The sequence below is a fragment of the Chelonia mydas genome, chromosome 11, assembly GCF_015237465.2.
Source record: "Chelonia mydas isolate rCheMyd1 chromosome 11, rCheMyd1.pri.v2, whole genome shotgun sequence".
NCBI lineage: Eukaryota > Metazoa > Chordata > Testudines > Cheloniidae > Chelonia > Chelonia mydas.
This window is the reverse complement of record NC_051251.2, coordinates 5,265,161-5,285,705: the sequence shown is the minus strand read 5'-3', so window position 1 is coordinate 5,285,705 and position 20,545 is coordinate 5,265,161. Positions and strand designations below refer to the sequence as shown.

The 20,545-nt window shown below is 50.1% G+C and overlaps 1 protein-coding gene across 15 annotated transcripts in view; it reads right to left on the bottom strand.

The window, feature by feature from the left end:
* BIN1 (bridging integrator 1) overlaps window positions 1–20,545 on the bottom strand; it is a 154,686-nt gene that overhangs the window by 79,944 nt on the left and 54,197 nt on the right. For all 15 annotated transcript variants that reach the window (XM_037912518.2, XM_037912520.2, XM_043525057.1 and 12 more), the window contains exon 2: window positions 4,022–4,102. In XM_037912518.2, coding sequence (XP_037768446.1) covers window positions 4,022–4,102 — 81 coding nt within the window. The remainder of the gene's footprint in view (window positions 1–4,021; window positions 4,103–20,545) is intronic.

Below are 20,545 nucleotides of genomic sequence, written 5' to 3'. Positions count from 1 at the left end.
AGGAAGGGGCAACTCACTTGCTCTGGCCCAGGGCCCCACAAAAACTAATCCACCTCCGCCTCCCCGCACCCACCCCAAGAACTAGGAAACAGCACTGCTGAAAGCAATCAGATTCTGCAAGCTGAAGAGGAATGTTTTGCTCTGCACAAGGGGCACCCACACCAACTGGTGCATACGAGGGAGGGGTGGTGGGGAGTGGTGCTGACCTCAGCCCTGATGGAACGAGTCTAGAAAGACCCAACCCTCGCCAGTAACAGTTGCAGCTCCCAGCCATCACAGGAGAGCAAGAGAGACAGGAACCCTTATCAAAAACATGCTGTAAAACCGTGTAGACCAGCCCGGAGGTTCCACATGAGTGACAGACGCCAGGGTATCAAAACACAGCAACTCCGCCAGCCGGGAGCAGGTAGCATTGCCATGTGCCAGCCCTGGATTCCACGCCAAGCCTTCAACTCCCCTCCCTCCCAAGCCAGTGACATTCAGAGGCATCGGGCGAGTAACATGGGTCCAACCTCTCAAGACAAGGGTCCCCCTTCACTTTTTCCAGCATGCCCCCTGTTCCCAGTTCTGGGTGACATGCATTGGATGGCTGGGGGCTATGATGGTGGCGGTATACAAATGCCATTTGGGCAAGGGAGCCGGGGGAGGGGTGGGGGGTGCATTCCAAGGATCCAGGCTGGAGGTTAACAGCCAAATTTAGCCCATCACGAGGAGGAGACTAACAGCCCAGTTGTGACGCCTCGTCAAGCCCTGTAAGACCTAGTGTGTGGGGCCATCTACAGCTCTGCAGAAGCAAGGCCATGTTCAGCTCCTGGGTCACATAGCAAAGTCCACCTGTCTAAGCAGAGAGCTCCTACCATTCGCAGAGAGAGATTCTTACATTGCTTTGAATGGACACAGGGAGGTTTATAAAGCATGGGCTCTCTTCCCACCCACACACACAAACACACACTTGGAGAAACCACAGGATACCTTGGGGGAAAGAGAGCGCTAACTTTATCTGTCCTATATTCACAAATAGCCCCATATCCAGAAACACCCAGTGAGACGACTCAACTTGGCCACAGAACCCAGGGCCCCTCTGACTAACTAGCAGACAAGGATTGGAGCCATCTGCAGTGTTTCCCTCCCCTCCTGCTTCAATAGCACTCTGGAGGTCAAGTCAATTCCAGCCCAATGAAATGCTAAATTGGATACAAAGCTTCAATCCCTTGCTGCAAGAGATCAAGGCCCAGACCCAAAAAGGTATTTAGGTGCCTAACTCCCATTAGCTTTAAAAGCCAAGGAACAGTGCCCACATGTGCTGCAAGAATAGGAGAACTGCAGGGTGGGAGGGTCCCAGAAATGCCTTGGCTTGAAAGCCAATGGGAGTTAGGCACCTAAACATCTCCAAGGGTCTGAGCCCAACTTTTCTCAAAACTTAAGTTTTGGTCTAAGGTGCCTTTTTTGGAATGGTCTACATGGGAAAATTGTCCACACTGCAGAATAAGCAATTGCACACCCGGGGTAGATCCTCTATTCAGTCACTTTATTCTGGAATGATTAGTGCAGTTTGCGAGCACACTAATCATTCTGGAATGGAGCGTTCACGCAGGGAGCTATTCCAGAAATGCTTATTCCACAACAGCTATTCTGGTCAGTTTCCCTGCATAGACAAGCCCTTTATAAGGAAGTCCACAGAAATCTTATCTATATATAGAGCTCTTTTTCCAGCATATCTGAGCCAACATCATAATAATTACCCCTGGCAGTTTCAGAGTGCTGCACAATCAAACTAATCCAGATTTATAACACTCCCTGCAAAAACAGGCACCATCCCTTTTTCACCCATGGGGAAATTGAGAGGCAAAGAGGACAAGTGACAGATCAGAGGCTACACAGCAGCTCCCAGTCCTGTGATCAACTAACTGAGTGGTATAGTTCCACCTTCCTTGTCCTGTCCCCTAAGAAGAGGGCAAAGAGGGCAGCATGAAACTGAACATCACACCATTCAGGATACACAAAAATTAAACGCTTCTTCACGCCTCATTGATGCACTATGGAACTCACTGCTGCAGGAGGGTGGCTAGATTTAATGAGGGGGATGGGCTGGGTGGGCAGGGAGCTGTTTTTTTCCCCTTTTAAAAAGAGTCAATTCCATGGCCGCTGATGGCTAGTAAAGCAACAAATATTAAGGGCAAACTGCGTTTCACAATACCACATCAGCCACGAGCAGCCAGGGAGAAACGCTTCTCTCCCACATAGAATACTGCACAATCACTGAGACCAGCCACTGGGGTTTTGCATTTGCTTTTGAAGCACCAGCTACTGCTGCTGCCAGAGGCAGGACAGAGGCCTTGAGGGATTCATAGGTGAGTCTCTGGATTAGGGGAGTCTAACGTGAGACCGAGGGACTCTAAAAATCTCATCATGGGACTCTGCATGCAGCAGCAGAAAGGGAGCTATGGCCGAGGAAGAGGCCCGTGACTAGTTTAGGGATGTGATGGAAGCACACTGAGTTTTGCTGTGCCCTGGGCATTACGCAGCAATGGCTAGCGGACGCTGGACAGGGCTCCTAGGTCCATTCAGTGATGCTGGATGACTGAGTCGGTCATTCTGTTACTAACGTCCGTGGTTCTGGGACTCGGGGACAGGCCACAGAAAGGCAGTAGAACAGACGCTGAACAGTACAGACACAGAAGGGTTCTCTGGGGCTGGGGACATGTGGATGCAGTAGCAGGAGGGGGAGGGGTGCATGGGGAAATGGGCTCTCTGTATGCATGAATAAGGGAGAGGGAGACTGAGGAGTGGGAAGGAAATTCTATGGACGGAGGGGAGGGAGGGAGCCAGGCAGAGAGACTGATTGGTGGGAGAGGACTGGGAGGTTGGTCAGGAAACAGCTGAGAGATATTAAAACCAGTGTATCCTTTAACACCCAGTACAAATTAAAGAGTTCCTGTTGCGTGTGCAACTCCCACTTGGGGACTCGTCCCATCCCTCAGCCTTAAACAATGGCTATTGGGAAATCTTCCAGCATTCAGGTTTGCCTTCTTATGCCGAGGTCTCTACGACCCTCTTTCTACCACAGTTATCCTGTCCCCTCATTCCTGTGTGGGGAAGCTACGGGATCACGCTTAGCTATTTCATCCTTTCATCATAAGTCACTCCTCTCCAGCCCCCTCGGCCTTTAGCTTCTCTTTTCCAAAATCTCTCCCATTAGCTACAGTTTCCAGACTAAGTGGCAATGCGCTCTAGATAGAGAATATGATGTGTCAGTTCTGTATAAAAAGCCTACAAATCAATGGGTTTTCTTGCCATCCTACAAACATACATTTATTTTTGTGCTGTGTTTGTACAGCGCCTAGCACAATATGTCCTGGTCCATGACTAGAACTCCTAGGCGCTATCGTAACAGAAATACATTTTGTTAAAATGCAGCAGTGAAACATTTTACACACACACACACACACAGGATTGGTTGGACTTAGCAAACAGATACAAAAGGGGAAGTAATGCTGTGGGCTCTCTCAGCTGTGTATTTCCTTTCACCATTTATGCGGTTTGTTTACTTTTTTGCATTTCACTCAGCTGAGGAACAGGAAGGTACACTGGCTAATGTTATGTTGCATTTCTAATCAATCAGTTTCATTTCCTGGTTCTCTGGCCCTAGCACAATGCGGCTGGCGGGCTGCGTTTCCCGCACTGCCAGAGGAATGCACACAGCAAACACTGTTAAAACTAAGTTTATAAAAGAGGGGGAAATATGGAAAAATCTTGCTACTCATATTAGATTTTATTAAACCTAAATTTTAGATCTATACTGGCCTTTTTCCAGTACAACGTTACCTGCCATGTAGCAAGGAAATGAAATAAGAGATTAGTGTGATCTGGTGTGTATGCACAGTAGGGGGCTTACAGGTGGGTGGGTAACTTCTGTGTGACTATGGCTTTGTTTGCAAGTGCCTTCATTGTATGTTCATTTCCTAAAGCCCCCTGCAGCGCTACGGCCCTGTGTGTAATCACGTATCACCAATTCGCTTACCAGCTGTTTGTTGAAGTTCTGCACGCACTGCTCAAACTGCTCGTCTTTCGTTTCGTCCGCTTTGCCGAGCTTCTGTAAGACCTGCAGGTGGGGAACAGAAGAGGAGCTTTAACCCGGAGGTCACAAGGCTGACACGAAACTGTAAAGAGTCAGGAGCAGACTGTGGCAGCTTCTTGGCTCACCCCGTCCCTGTGCTCAGCAAGTCGGAGATGCTTCATGGGTGGACAAAGGGTGCAGAGCTGGGTCAGGGTGAGCTCATGCCTGCTCAGCCCTGCTGGGAACGCTACATCAGCGATCAGAGCCCGGCCTCCACCCAGGGTGAGGGCGAACGAGGCAACAGCAACAGGATAGATGCTGCTTGGTTTTGTTGAGGAGGCCAGCAAAGGAGGGACCCCGCCACCTCGCACCGAATGGGTGCGACACACTAACTCCGGGGTCCATGAGCGGGGAATCCTGAGCGAGCAGCATTTTACACCCGCTTTGCACATGCATAAATGATTGCACGGGGTGCCAAGCGGTGAAGAATCAGGTCCAGTCAGGAGATCATTTTTTTCTCCTCCCAGGATTGCTGGACTGCCGAGCCCACGAGAGGGAAGGCGATTGAGGGTATATAAGGCAGGGGAGAGACACAAAGGGCATGGACGAGAGAGAGAATACCACCTTCCCCCCACTCCCTCTTCTCTCTCACACACACGGTTTGGGATACCTGGCTGCTAAGGGGTAAAAGGGCCCTAATCACATGGGATTCAATTCCAGCTGGTGCCAGAGGAGGCCAGGGGACCATGCACCCATCCGTCTCCCCACACCCGATAACCACACCAACCAGCTAGTCTCCTCTCCACAGCAAGAGCTCTTTGCACCACACAGCTGGCCCCAGGCCAAGTAAATCCTTATCAGGGCACTTCCCCTATCAGGAGTTCCCCTTCAACACACTCTCCACAGAGTGCTTGGGCACTTCTGGTCCAGGGAGACCCACCACGATACAACCTGTCAAGGGCAGCAGGATGGATTCCAGCTGTAGGAGGTGGCCAGGACTGACTCGCCCTGCCTTGGGCAATTTCAGTCCTGGAGACATAGGGGAGGATCTCAGGGGGGGAGAAGGACATTGATGGAGAGGGGGAGAAGGCCCGCTATGCATGCTGTGTGCAGAAAGGGCACGTGGTATCCCCAGCCAGCCAGCCAGCCAGCGGGTTCAGAAGCATGGGCTGGTCATGAATAGAACACGTACGTACGTGCACACATGGAGGGTTACATGCACACACATGGATTATGCTTGAAGTAGAAAACGCAGCCTAACAGACATTAATTCTGCACCCCGAAACCTCTCCTATCAGCAGCATAAATCCAAAAGCATAAGCATGGGGGGGAGAGGGGGAAGAGGTACACAGCATGGCCCTAAGGCTGTAATTAAGGATATCAAGCTATTCAGGTTCACTTGAGAAGCTCTCCATCACCACTACTTAAGCCAGGAGAGAGCCCCCCAATTAGGGTTGCCAACTTTCTAATCGCACAAACCCAAACACTCCTGCCTCCGCTGCAGCCCCGCTCCCACTCACTCCATCCTCCCTCTCGCCATCGCTTGCTCTCCCCCACCCTCACTGACTTTCATTGGGCTGGGACATGGGGTTGGGGTGTTGGAGGGGGTGAGGGCTCCAGCTGGGGCCAGAAATGAGGGGTTCAGGAGGGGGCTCTGGGCTGGGGCACCAGGAACCCTTTTCGCCTAGGTGTTCTGGTCCAAAACCCGACACTTGGCAACCCTACCCCCAAGTGGATGCACACATGGGGGGGGTGGGCCGGGAGATAGCTCAGTGGTTTGAGCATTGACCTGCTAAACGCAGGGTTGAGTGTTCAATCCTTGAGGGGGCCATTTAGGGATCTGGGGCAAAAACTGGGGATTGGTCCTGCTTTGAGCAGGGGGTTGGACTAGATGACCTCCTGAGGTTCCTTCCAACTCTGATAGTCTATGATTCTATGGTGCGCACGTCCCTGTGGATCTCTGCAGCCAGGGCCCGGCACGCCTCACCCACAACTAGGCTGCCTTCGAGGAGCCAGCTGACATGGCAGCCTTAGGCCTATGTGCCCATACAGGGCTGCATACCACACCACACCTAACCACGAGGGAACCACCAGACTCCCTGTTCATAGTCCTACCCAACTCTGCCAAAAGGTAGAAGCAGAGACTGGATTTCCTAGCTGCCCTGGCCCTCCTCTGCTACTCACTTGGCCAGTTAAACTTTCCAGACCAGGCAGGGGTAGCAGCACCAGAGTCCACAGAGCCTCCAAACAGGTGAGCAGGGAAAGGCCCAATCCCTCCTGGCTGCAGGGTGTTGTGGATGAACGGAGGTTGGAGGAATGGGGCGTTCCAGCTGGGAGAGCGCTGCAAAAGTGCATCAACTCAGGTTTCCAAGAGCCACGCCCTCTAGGAGGCCTAGCGGCACTGCAGCTGGTTATTCTCCATTCCCCCAGCTCTCTGGTTACAAGGGAAGCTAGCCCCTTGCTACCCCGTCCCTTTCTGCACCCTCCCCCAGACCTTTTGCTGCCTGCAAGCGTGCATGGGATTAACACAGGTGGACAGCACCCGACTGACACACTGGGAAAGCAAAGCCCACTCTCCCTGCATGGAACACGCACAAGACGGGCCCTGACACTCTGCTTTCACTTGCAGCAGAGGGGATCAGCCTCCATGGACCATCGAGTCTGGATCCTCTCGGAGAAGGCCACCAATACGTGCGTATGGGCGGGGCTAATAAGATGGTGCCTTATGGGACAACCACTAGGGATTTCTCCCAGCTCAGGGAGACTGCAGAGGGCAACAGCACTAGCCACTAGCAACTTCCGTCAAGCCAGGAACCTGGAAGCTGAGTGACCACAACTTAAACCCTTTGGCCACCTGCCTCCCTGGGTGTCGCTCCTGCCTGAGGCAGCAGCGTGGTGGCTTTGCTAGCATGACAGAAATCACACCCTGCATGTTATTATTTCTGAGCACTGTTAAGGCAGACGTAGTGCAACGGCACTTAATGCACCCACTGGCCAGCCCATGCGGTTACACAGCCGGCTGACCACATTAGCCGTGCTGACACAGCCCGTGCGAGGGCTTGGAACCTTTCCTCAAGGTCGCGAGCACCAGGGAGGTACAGCAATTCACACCGGAGCCGTGCGTGATAAAGCTGTTTAGTCATTCAGCACCTGGTCCGCACAGCCCCTGCTCAGCCTGTGGTCAGATTATCTAGATTAGCGTGACCGTGTTTCACTGCTCTGCCTGCGGGGGGAGAATCTCTGGGGTGTTCATGTAACACCGAGAGAGAAAAAAAAAAAAGAGAGAGAGAGACACCTGCAACTGTGATGAGAACTATCTTCCTTGGGACGGGGGATTGAACCTGGGAGCGAGAAGTCTCTACAACTTGAGCTAAAGGAATAGGTGCCGTAGCTGAGAGCTATAAAAGACCCTTTAATGCTCAGTGGGTCAGACACACACACACACACACCCCCAAACAGACAGTGGGGTTAGGGTTGCCAACTTTCTGATTGCAGAAAAAACTGTACACCCTTCCCCCTCCCCCATGGCTCTGCCGCCCCTACCCTGCCCCTTCTCTGAGCGCCCCCCCCCCCCCCCCCCTTGCTCACTCCATCCCCCCTCCCTCCATTGCTTGCTCTCCCCCACCCGCTCACTTACTCATTTTCACTGGGCTGGGGCAGGGGATTGGGATGCAGGAGGAGATAAGGGCTCCAGGTGGGGGGCATCGGGGTGGGGCTGAGAGAGTTTCAGAGTGTGGGAGGTGGCTCCAGGGTGTGGGAGGGGGCTCCAGGCTGGGGCAGGCAGTTTGGGTGCAGGGGTGCAGGCTCTGGGGTGGGACTGGGGGTGCAGGAGGGGGCTCCAGGTTAGCGGTGGGGCCAAGGGGTTCAGAGTTTGGGAGGGGGCTCCAGGCTAGGGCAGGAGATTGGGGTGCAGGCTCTGAGAGGGAGCTTGGTTGCAGGAAGGGGCTCAGGGCTGGGGAAGGGGGCAGGCTCCAGGCAGCACTTACCTCAGGTGGCTCCAAGGAAGTGGCGACATGTCCCTCTGGCTCCTAGTCAGAGGGCAGCCAGGGGGCTCTGCATGCTGCCCCTGTCCACAGGTACTGCCCCCGCAGCTCCCATTAGTCGCAGTTCCCAACCCATGGGAGCTGCAGAGCCGATACTCAGGGTGGCACTTTTGCTGCAGGCAGGGGCAACGTGTGGAGCCCCCCCGGCTGCCCCTGCACCTAGGAGCCAGAGGGACATGCTGGCTGCTTCTGGGACGTGTGCAGAGCTGGCTGCTGCAGCCAACCGGACTTTTAGCGGCCCAGACAGAGCTGCCAGGGTCCCTTTTCAACCAGGTGCCTGGCAACCCTAAGTGGGATACACAGTGTTCATCCTGTGTTAAAGGAGGCAAATTGTGGGGCTGAAGATACAGAGTGTGTAGGGTCCATTCTAACAAAGGACACAGGGTCAGACTCTTGTGCTCTCCCACTAGGGCTACAGTGAAAACAGGATTAAAAAGAACGGAGCTGGCAGAGCGGCTGGTGAGTGGATAGCCTGGCACAGAGAGTGACCTGAGAGCCTTCTGCCCTAGAGAGCCAGCAGTGGCAGCCTGGCCAGAGGGATTTTGCCTTTCGGGTCAGACATAACAGGACAACTCCACTGGAGTTACACCAGGGATGAATGCAACTCAAACTCCTGAGCGAGCAACCATACAAAGGTGCACGTGGCAGCTAGGTGAGGTGTGGCAGGAAAGGGACGTTGGATGGACAGCAAGGGACAGCGATGGCAGTTCTGGAGATGGAGCTAGATCAGGGGTGGGCAAACTACGGCCTGCAGGCCACATCCAGCCCTTGAGCTCCTGCCAGGGAGGGGGGTCGGGGGCTTGCCTTGCTCTATCTAGGGAGTGAAGTTGGGGGGCAATCTGCACGGCTCCCGGAAGTAGTGGCATGTCCCCCCTCTGGCTCCTATGCATAGGGTCAGCCAGGGCCAGGGGGCTCCGCATGCAGCCCCCACCCCAAGTTCCCCCCCCACAGCTCCCATTGACCGGGAACTGAGGCCAATGGGAGCTGCGGCACGCAGACCCGCCTGGCCATACCTCCACATAGGAGCCAGAAGAGGGACATGCCACTGCTTCCGATAAGTGCCACCTGGAGCCTGCACCCGAGGCCGCCCCTCACCCAAACAAACCCTGCCCCAGCACTAGCCCTGATCTGCCCTCTGAACCGCTCTGTCCCAGCCTGGAGCACCCTCCTGCACCCCAAAGCCCTCATACCCAGCCCCACTCCAGAGTCTGCACCCCCAGCTGGAGCCCTCACCCACCCCATGCCCCAGCCCTGATCCCCCCCATCCCCTCCAAACCTCTCAGTCCCAGCCCAGAGCACCCTCCTACACCCCAAACCCCTCAGCTCCACCCCAGAGCCCACAGCCCAGCCAAAGCCCTCCCCCTCTCCCCCCAACCCCTTGCCCCAGTCCAGCGCCCCCTCCCACACCCTGAACTCCTTATTTCTGGCCCCACCCCAGAGTCCTCACCCTCTCCCACACCCCAACCCCCAATTTTGTGAGCATTCATGGCCCGCCATACAATTTATATGGCCAGATGTGGCCCTCAGGCCAAAGAGTTTGCCCGCCACTGAGCTAGACCATAATCAATGGCAGTTTCTTCACACTGTATGTTTCATCTACTCGAGTGATGGGGGACATTTGATGCCTGGATGCTCCTGAGGAGGTTACATATCTGCTCCGGGGTTTCATTGTCATCCCCAGAGGCGAAAATCCCAAAAGCCACGAAGGACTGTCCATGGCAGCACCCGAGTAATGCCTCGGCCCAGTGACGACATTCTCAGGTGTGATGCAGTACTTCCGGGAAGGATGTCACTCACTGAGCAGATGTTCTCCAGGGGGTTACCATGGGCCAGAGCAGGACTTCCTGCCAAAGCTCGTCCAGGGCAGAGGGTGAATTTTCTACAAAATCGCTAGCACTCCCTGAGACCCGTTTTACAGGCGCACTGGTCAAGGACATTCATCAGATATTTCATTCTGCAGATTTCAAGCAGGGACAAAAGTCCTGATAAGAAGATCAAGAGATCTGTCCTTCATCTAAAGAGGTTTTTAATGGGCACATGTGTCCGGCTGGTAACATGATGCTTTCAAGACTCTGGAGGGGTCATTTAACTCAGAGGAATGCGGAGTATGTTGCCAGAGCTCAAAGGTTTGAAAGGGCCCTTGGTGCTTGTATGTGCAAACAGACATAATACTAGTCACAGGAAATGATCAGGAAAAGGCCACTAAATGGACTTCTTGTGTCCTGCATCCTGTGTGCCTGGGAACTGGCCCTGCATTTCGAATGCACCATACTACATACGCACACGCTGCTAATCCAACAGACTCCTCAAGCCTAAGTCTGCCCATTACTCCCCTGGGCCTCCATCCATCCAGGAGATCTAGCTCCCCTTTCCTTAAGGGCTCTGTTGAGGCGCTGCTAAGCAGTGCTTAATTGGTAATGAAAGAGGTGCCGGTGCTCAAGCAATTTTTTTTACTTTCATAACGGAGGCGGCAAGCCCAGAGGTGCCGGGGCTACGAACTGCCAAGCCGAGAGGCGCCGGGGCTCAGCCCTGGCACAAATTAAAGCACTGCTGCTAAGTGTTCTCCATTCCTGAGAACTCAGATTTGTCCCCCAAGCTCTTACCCACCCGGGCCAGGAGTGCAGTGACCAACAAAGCCTTGCCCTTGGATGGTCTGCAGCTGAGCGACAGAGAGGGACATGTAAAGCAGAGGAATCTACAGCCTCAGGGAACCCTATGATGGAAGTGGGGTAAGGGAAAAGGGGTGTATTTAAAAACATTTTTAAAGAGACCACGCCCGAAAAAGAGTGCGCGCAAATGAGGGGTCACCAGCCTGACAGCTGCATGCCAGGTGTTGTCATATGGCACAGCTTGGGTTCAGGAAAAACAAGCATACCTACGGGTGCCAACCGAGAGAGGGGAGAGGTTGGCCTTAAACAAAGCAGCCAGCAGCACATGTCCATTCCGGCTGTGAATAAACAGTGAGCTCATAGGACAACACCCCTCGGCCAGGAGTACGGATGCTATTCCCCGCGCCCACCCCCGAGTGACAGCGCTTAATCCCTTGGATCATTGCAAAGCCAGATCAAGTTAGGATGGAAACTGCAGGCTCTTTATAGCTATTAATGGAGCAGATTTGCCTGTGCAGAGATGCGGTAAGTTAAGATCCTGACACAGCCCCAGCACCCAGGACTGGAGAGCCAAGGATGGATCAGACAGGAAAGACAGTCAGGCAGCTGCTGTCTGCAGTCAGACCACACACACCAATGGCAGCCAGAAGCGGTGATCTGGCACATAAGCATTAATAAGGAACTCCAGCCGGACACCCTCCTCAGCTCTTGGTCTCAAAATCCCAGCATGTTATGGGGGCAGTGAAGATTTACAACGGGTTTCAGAGTAAGAAGCAGCCAAACAAGAGGGACAGTTTTGGACCAGGGAAGCGGTTTTACCAAAGGAAGTTTCATGCTGGGATTTCAGCACAAGCCCCCTGCATGAAAGTGGCTTCTATTCCTGGATCACCCATAGGTTGGTTATGAAAGCATGGGGAATTCACCTAGGGCAAAGTGTTCAGACTCAAGTGCCTAAAGTAGGAGCCCAAATCTATTTTTAAGCACCTAAATAAATGGTCTGATTTTCAGTGGTGCTGAGAACCCATGGGGCCCGTTGAGATCTGGTGGTGCTGCAGGCGATCAAGATTTATGGGAGAGCCAGGACACTGGTGCTTAACTTTAAACACTCATGTTTTGGGGGGGGGAACCCAACACTTTGTGCCTCAGTTTCCCCTTCTGTAGGCCAGGAACACTAATTTCTACTGTACTTTACAGGGCTTGAATAATATTTCAAAAGCACTCGGAGACCCTGAGATGCATGATACTGTAAAAAAAGCCAACTATTTTTTTAAATACATAAACCAACATGCAAACGAGCACCAGGCTTACAAACAGCATTATTTGGAATAGGATCTGGTTTTATACACTTATAGGACTTCATTAAGAGAGGAGTTAGACACCACTAGTCAAACTGCAGTGGGTGCATAGGCAAATCCTGCATCTATTATACACTGAGCAATAGCTCAGAGAGCCTTGTACCCTGGAACCTGACCAGCTGAGAGGGAATGATGGCCAGGAGACAGGGTTATTCCAAACACCCTTATGCCATGGGAGTTTTAGCCTCCTACCTAGAACAGTCAATGAAGAGAATGTTCATACCATCATCTGAAGGACAGGTTTTTTAAAATCAATGAATAATTAGCCTGTGGAACTCATTGCCACAGAACATCGGAGACCAAGAGTTTAGCAGCATTCACAAAAGGATTGGACATTTATAGGGATGAGAAAATATTATATTATATGAGAGTTTTGGAAGGGACAAGAATATTCTTCATGCTTCAGTGCTTAAGTCAACTTCTAATGATTGGGCATTAGAAGGTAACTTTCCCTGGGTACAGATTATCCCAAAATGCCTTCTTTTTACTTTCCCTTCAACAATCTGGTGCTGGCCACAATTGGAGACAGGATGCTGCACAAATGTACCACTCGTCTGATCCAATCTGCCATTTCCATGAAGGACCCCGCTTTCTGACTGCAGCAACTCCCCTGTGCGGCAGTGCAGGGTCAGATCAGCTTAAAGTGTGATTCCACTCTAAAAAGGACAAAAAAGAGCAGCAAGGGGTTCCATATTTATTGCCTTTTAATGGTTTCAGATCACACTTTCTCCGTGCGGGGGTGAGGAGGAGAGGAAGAACTTTTCCTTGCTAACGGACAGCAAATGCAATTCGGAACAGAGAATCACGAATACATACACCCCCATCTGGTTTATTACGGTGATGATATGCTGAAGCTCCTGCAAGCCAAACTATGCTGAAAGTGACACCTAAACCCACTTCCTCCTAATTCTGCCCTCAGCAATACCTGCACAAACCAGTTAGTCTCCAATTGTAACTGCATAAACACATCAAGGGTGTAAATTGGTTTACGGGATCTTTTGCACTGGTGATGTGCAAGGAGGAAAGAATCCAGCTTGACTTTCAGATCCCAGGTTGAGCCTACAGGGTTGGCAGGGCAAACTGAGCACATCTGATCTGGAAACCCTGGGATACAAACATGCAGCCCTGTGATCCCATTTATCACCCACTTGCTTATACTTGGAGCTGCCATGTATTGATACCATAATCTTGTAGCTGAAAGGGCAGCCTCATACCTTTTACCCCACGTCTGACTCAACCTCGTCCCGAGAAGAGGCCACCTAGAACAGTTAACGTCAGATCAGCGCAATTGAAACACCAAGGCACATTTTGATCCTGAGCTGCTGCACTACTGTCCTCCCTAAAAAAAAGGAACCACCTCTCAGCCCAAATGGAATCTCATTTGCCCAGTGAAATAAATGAACGCACGTTCCTCCACGACACGTTTTGCACTCAGACTCAAGGAGAGCTTTTGAACAGCACAGGTGAGAACCAGGTGGTTAAGTCCCACTTAGCTGTCAATGGGGGTAGGGCACCCAATGGTGCCCTTTGTGCTTCTCCTGCTCGTTGTCCTGTGCAGAGGGCAGCTCCACTGTCCGTATCTGAGCACAGCACAATTAAGTCTTTCCTTGGAACAACAGAACAAAGGCACGTGGTCGGGGAGGGGCAGAGTTCAAGTTCAAATGTCTCCACACTGCATTTGACATTCAGAAATGATTCCTGGCTCTGGGCAACCATCGAGACTCTGATCATTGGGGGGGGGGGGGGGGAGGGGGCGCAACGTTAAGCTTAGCACGGAGGAGGTTTCCTACTAACTACCTGCTTGTTGACAAAGTCCACCTGATTCCACAGCAAAGCCCGGCAGAACACAGGCAATCATGCAGAGAGGGAGGATGGCCCCATGGTTAGTGTTAGCGTAAGACCTGGAAGACCCGGGATTCAATTCCTTGCTCACCCACAGACTTTCCTGGACCTTGTGAAAGTCTCTTTGCATCAGGTCCCCCTCTGTAAAATGGGGATAATACCCTGGCCCTTCCTAACAGGACTAATACATTAAAGGTGCTCAAATACTATGGTAGAGAATGCCATTTCACCTCCTGTAACTCCCTGGGCTTTCATTGGAGGTTGCTCATCCAATTACGAGGTCGGATCCTGTTTACCACAGCCTCCATCACTATTGTATGTGGGCATCTTCTACAGAGTAACTGATTTATCCTCGCAGCCCCCTGCGAGGTAGGTAGTGTGGCTATCCCCATTTGCCAGAGACACTGCGACCATATCACGGATGGCATGATGCCCAGCCAGAAGCACCTCGGACTTGATGTCTGGAAGAGCTGAGCATCTGCATCTCCCAGTGAAGTCAACGAGAGCTATGGGTGCTCAGTAGAGCCAGACGCTGCACCTACAGTTGTGCACTAAATAGAACAAATATAGAAATTCAGGCCACATCTGATGGTTTGTCTATGATGTGCACAAGGCCACAGAAGAACATCAGTGACAGAATCCAAGGCTCCTGGGTCCCACAGCCCAACACAATCACAGTGCCACGTTGCACACCCTCCACCAGCCACGTGCAACAGTGGCAAGTGAGGTGACAAAGCACAGGAAGGTGTTTTAGGGAAACAGTCTCATTTTGCCACCTTCCAACAGCTGGTACTATGCTGCAAGGTATTTGTAGCAGGGAGAGGTATGCACTGAAAGCTCCCCCTGGACTGACTGCATGTGGTATCATTACCCAATGTGATCCGCACTGGCAGGAGGGGTAATGTTAAAACTCCAAAAAAAGATGGTCTCTTCCCTCTGAGCTCAAATGATTCAGGCTGGAGAAAAGGCAGGTGTTTAAAAAAAAAATAAAAGATCCACAGGCACTTTCTACATTTAATCTGGCCCATCAGATAGACTCCCCTAGCTGGTCCTTGATTTCTGAGCCACCAGTGAATTTCACCCCCACAACAGACAAGGGCAGAACAGCCCAAGAAAGAGTGAGAAGGAAAACAGACCCGTTTCACTTGTGCAATTGGCTGTTCACGCCTATTCAGTCACGGTCATCTTACCAAGCTCAGGATTTTCCCCACAGCAGCCGCAGAGGATGATCTTGTGGTTTCGTCACTAGAAGGCATGAGATCTGAGTTCTATTCCCGGCTACGCTTCACATCTGACCGTTGGCAAGTCAAACTTTCCATGCCTTGGTTTTCCCCAACTGTACAATGGAGCTAGCACCTACTTCACAGGATTGCCAAGAGCCAACTGCCTGGTGTATAAACAGTAGCCACCCTAGAACTACAAAGTACTATCATTATGTAGAGAGAGTCTTGATACCTGTAGCTAAGTCAAGGCTGCAGAAAGATCTCCAATACTAGGGAACAGTTACCAAGAGTTTTTCTCTATTTCCTCCAGTTTAATTTTAAAATCCTGTCCCTCGTAGGGGATTTTTCTGTCCTAAAACAGAAAAAATTATATATAAAATTGCTGTGCTAGGAAGGACAAGCCTTGGGGGGAACGTACAAAATGCCTGTGTGACTAAAGGGCAGGGCTGTATATTCAGGTGAGAATCTACCATAGTGGCTCTAGCCCCCATAAGACTATCTTCTCTCTTTCCCATACATCCCCCAAGCCTTTCCCCTTCATGATGGAAACTCCAGTTCGTGGATCTCATGGAGTTCCAGGCATACTTCATCGCCTCCTGGGAGCTCCCTCGCAACGAAGGGGAAATGCAGCCTTTAACTAGAGGTTCTCAAAACTCACTAAGCTGGCCAATGGCTGTTCTTAGGAGCTGGCATATTTGCATTTCCCTCACTCTTTTCAACCTACAACGGAAGCAGAGAGAACTCACAATGACCATCAAGATAACAGTGTCACCAGACCCACTGTAACTGGTTCAGTATCAAGAGACTGAGAACCCACCACTTCCCTTGGTGGTTTATTCCAATGATTAATCACCCTCAGTGTTAAATGTGTGTCTTGTTTCTCATTTGACTTCATCTGGATTTCTCTTCCAGCCATTGGCTCTTGTTCTGCCTCTCTTCGCTAGATAAAATACCTGGTATTTTTTCCCCATTCAGGTGTAACCCATGTGCCAGGTACTTATGCACTGTGATCAACTCACTGCTCAATCTTCTTTCTGAGGAGCTAAATAGATTAAGCCCTTTGAGTCTCTCTCTCTAAGGCATTTTCTCCAGCCCTTGAATAACTTGTGGCTCTTTTCTGCACCCTCTCCAATTTTTCAACATCCTTTTAAAAATGTTGACACCAGATCTGGATGCAGTATTCCAGTATTGGTCTCGCCAACCCTGTATATAGAGGTAAAATCACCTCCCTGCTCCTACTCACTACTCCTTGTGATCCTTGGGTGTATAAACATTAGTCCATTTTGCTACAGCATCACACAGTCATGTTAAGTTGTTTGTTCACTATGTCCTCTAAATCCTTTTCAAACTCATCGCTTTCCAGGATATAGTCCCCCATTCTGTGGTTGTGGCCTGCATTCCTTGTTCCTAGATGTATAACTCTGCATTGGCAGCACTGTTTGAATGGGCCCAGTTATCAAGCAACCCAGATGTTGTAGGACTGCCCTGTCCCCATCACGATTTACAATTCCTCCAGTCTTTCCGTCATCGGAAAGTGTTATTAGCAGCAATTTTATAGTTACTTCCAGATCATTGATAAAAAACGTTGAACAAGGGCTTAGTACTGAGTCCTGAGAAACCCCACAACACAATCCCCATTCAATGATCATTCTCCATTGACAACTACTTTGAGATCTGCCAGAGAGTCCGTTCTGAATCCATTTAATGTGGGCTCTATTGACATTGTCTAGTGCTACTTGTTTAAAATCAGAGTGTTGTGCGATATGAGCCAAATGCCTTACAAAACTCCAAGTAGATTACATCTACGCACACACCTTCACCAACCAAAACTTGTGAGCTCCAAGAACGAAATCAGGTTTGTTTGACAAGACCTCCTTTCCATAAAACCACGGTGGCTGGCATTCATTCTATTCCTACCCTTTCATTTTTGATCCATTGGATCCTACAGCAGCTTTTCCATTGGTTATGCCCAGAACTGATGTTAGGATAAGAAGCCTTTAGTTTCCCTGGTCATCCCAGGCAACTGCACTATTCCTCCACCATTACATCCAAAACATCTCCATCAAATCTCATTAAGAGAGACTATTCAGTCTAAGGGCTACTCCCCCGTCAGACCTGCTCAGTCCAACTACAGTAGTTTCCTTTGTACCATAAACCTGAGATTTGATTTCTCGGGGGCAGGGGGGCTATTAACTCAGCGCCTGTAATAAAGTCACTCAAGCTAGTTCCCCCTCTATGTCTCTAATTAGCGTGAGCCGTACAAGGTTGTACATCATTACAGGACCAGGAGTGAGTGGGAGCCCTTCTTTGCAGAGTGTGCTGCACTGGATAGGCCCTTCTCTATCCCATGACAGTAGCTTTGTCCCTGAGCACAGGAGAGGGTGCCAAGCATGCTGCTTTTGAGTCCCCCACCTTGTATCAAATCACTGTTCTAAACTAGGCATTGACATTTCCCTGCAATAGCGTCACGCCCGCAGGGAAGCCTCAGTTACCAGGGTCATTGGCGCCAGATCTAATCCTGGTGTTCACTGTGCGAGTGAATGAAGGGAAGAGGGTAGGAAGGCAACGGAGGGGGGAAGATCAGGACAATGCTGGGACTTCCTACCTGGCTGATGGGCATTGCGGATACATAGCTCTGCAGAGCAGTGGCCTCTTGGAAGACAGAGTCAGTTGAAAACCATGCATGAAACTGTAAATTAATCCAGATCATTTCTCTCCCACAGTGGAGCATATTAGTTTCCTCCAAAGAGTGGACTTGCCATATTCATAGAAATTAGGTTTGAAAAATGTCATGCTAGCATAGCTAGTCCACCCTCGCCAGTGCTGTACTTCTGCCGGGATAATCTCCAATGCTTTATCCAGGCTGGCTTCAAGTGTCCCAGCAACAGGGTCCCATTCTGTTCTCCCCGGGAGATTTGATCTAACTATCAGGAATTTTTCCAAAAAGGTTTACAGAAGATATTCCTCAAGAAAGGAAGGGGACTTCTGCACACCTCCTGTTTCTTCCACATGTAGCCAAAAGATGGTATTTACCACCTAGCAGTAAGTGTTAGAGAAAGGTCCAAGCCACCGTGTACAGATCAGGTCCAAACTGCTCCAGATTCCAAGGGTGTTTCGATTCAAGTTTTGGTTCAATACCCTATCTCAAAAAGACAAAGTCTATTTGTTTAGCTTAAAAGTCAGGTGTTCTACACAGATGTGCACATCCCTCACCCAGATTGTGATTACACACACACACAGGCCTGTAGGTACGTACCTACTGAACACACGTTTCATTTCCAGGTGTTTCACTAGTACTCTCAGACCCTAACCTGAACCAGTATAGATTGCTGCTTGAAAGAAGATGCTGGCAGAGAAACCTTTCAGAGGTACACCACGTGTGCCAGTGAAAAAGTAACTCACTGTCTTCCTGTACAATATGCATTTCTGTCTACATAAAATTCAAATTCGATAAAGAATACATGGCATTCATTTTTAATCAGCAGAGATCTGAGATGGCCACTGATTAATACTATGATCAAGCGATGACTGGGCTATATGCAGAATATTGTGAGTGCTGACAAAACCATAATACCCCATCACATGTAGTACAACCCCCCTTCCCCCCACACACAGTTTTTAAAACATTTGACTGGTTTTTTATTCATCCAGTCTACAGGGCTCAGGGGGCCCCCTAGGCCTAGAAAAAAAATCTTCATTACATCATTAGATGCAGAAAATGTATGTTTTTAAAGTCTGCTATTGCAGGCCAAAGGGAAGGAGTCCCACTGGGAATATGGACATCTCCAGTTTCCCATTCTCTCCCTGCATGCCATGATATAGCCGAGTTTGTGTACGAAAGTTGGAAACCACTCGCCTAAAGGTTCATGCAGTGTATGCACGGGGACTCAGCTGGAGTCCATGTGAACGGTTGTGTTTCTAGAGTAATGGGAGAAGACGAGGAAATCCACTATTGCAACTAGTGTTCTAGCTTGTACCTGTATTTAATTTATCTGGACACTTTGCTTTTGAGCAAAAGCAGGCTAAGTTCTAGGACGATGAGACTTCTGTACTGATCTTCATCACTCTTTAGAAATCTTCTGACAGTTGGAAGTTAAGCCTGTTAAGGTGACCCAGTACACAAGAGTTACCAAGTCTGTACCTGTAGCATTCTCACTGCACCAAGACAACCCGTTGATCTCTCCTCCCTCTGGGCCGAGGGCGCCTGTGACCCCCATACGAGAGCACTCAGAGCCATTCATCATCCCATCTTTGACCACACAAGTACACTGTCCTCGAGACCACTTGCCAGATGGGGCAGTGACCCGGGCAGAGAGGAAGGCAGGGTTAAAACCATCCACTGATCTAGAGACCAGTCCTCCCTCCAGTAAATAAACCTACATACACGTACACACACGCTGCAGTTTTTTTTTGTTAAGGCTACTTGATGTCCATAACCAATTTTCATTATAATATCGATTGTATCTTCTGCCCAGCAGGATCAGACATGAGCACAGATGTGCTTCAGTTTGCCTTTGATCCACCTTCATCCAAAGTGCAGAGAATTGTGTCTGAAGCAACCAAGTATTAAAAGTAGTAGTATTTACCTCCCTGGTACCCTGGCTTTCAATACTTCCTCTAAGGTCCTGGTGACACCCTGTCCAAGTTCCTGATCAGGAATTTGGAGCAAAGATACTTCCAAGAGAATTCATCCCAGGTTTTGCACAGGGCCCACTGCATGCTGGAATGAAACTGGCAAGTTCAGTGCGTTGTACACACACCTAGGCAGTGCACACATTACCAAAGCTCAGTTCCATATCACACCATCAAGGCTCAGTGTTTTAAGGCACTCCCTGTGTGACACCCTGCCTAAATCTCAACCAGCCTGATTACATTCAAAATGCAGTTTCTTAGAAACAAGACAATCCTCCGTTCTGTGAGGAAAGTGGTGCATCAGAGCTCTGAAACTGAACGCACAGGAAGTGGACTGCTGCTGGTTTGAACCAGTTTCAGCCTTGTACAAACTCATTAGGAAAGGGATAAAGATTAATTTTCTGAGTGGGAGCCAAGCCGAGGGGCCCAGTCACTTTTGTGCAACATCACTAGAAGCCAATAAATCACATGGTCTTTGGGGAACAGGCATTTTCTGTAAACATCACATTTCTTTAGAATGTTACTTGAAAACAAGCATCTGGAATTATAGGCCTTTTAAAGAAAGATAAATTTAAGTCTTCAAGCCAAGTAAGGGGTCAAGCGAAACTCATCCCCAGGAGAAGCCGAAGAAATATTTTGGTTAAAAAAACACCATTGATCAATTTAGATTTTCTTCCTTTTTTCACATATATTTTGAAAAGAACAAATCCCAAAACAAAACTACTGCTCAAGCAATGGGATGGTCAGCAGTTTTATTAACTGCCCTGAAAAAAAGAAAAAATCT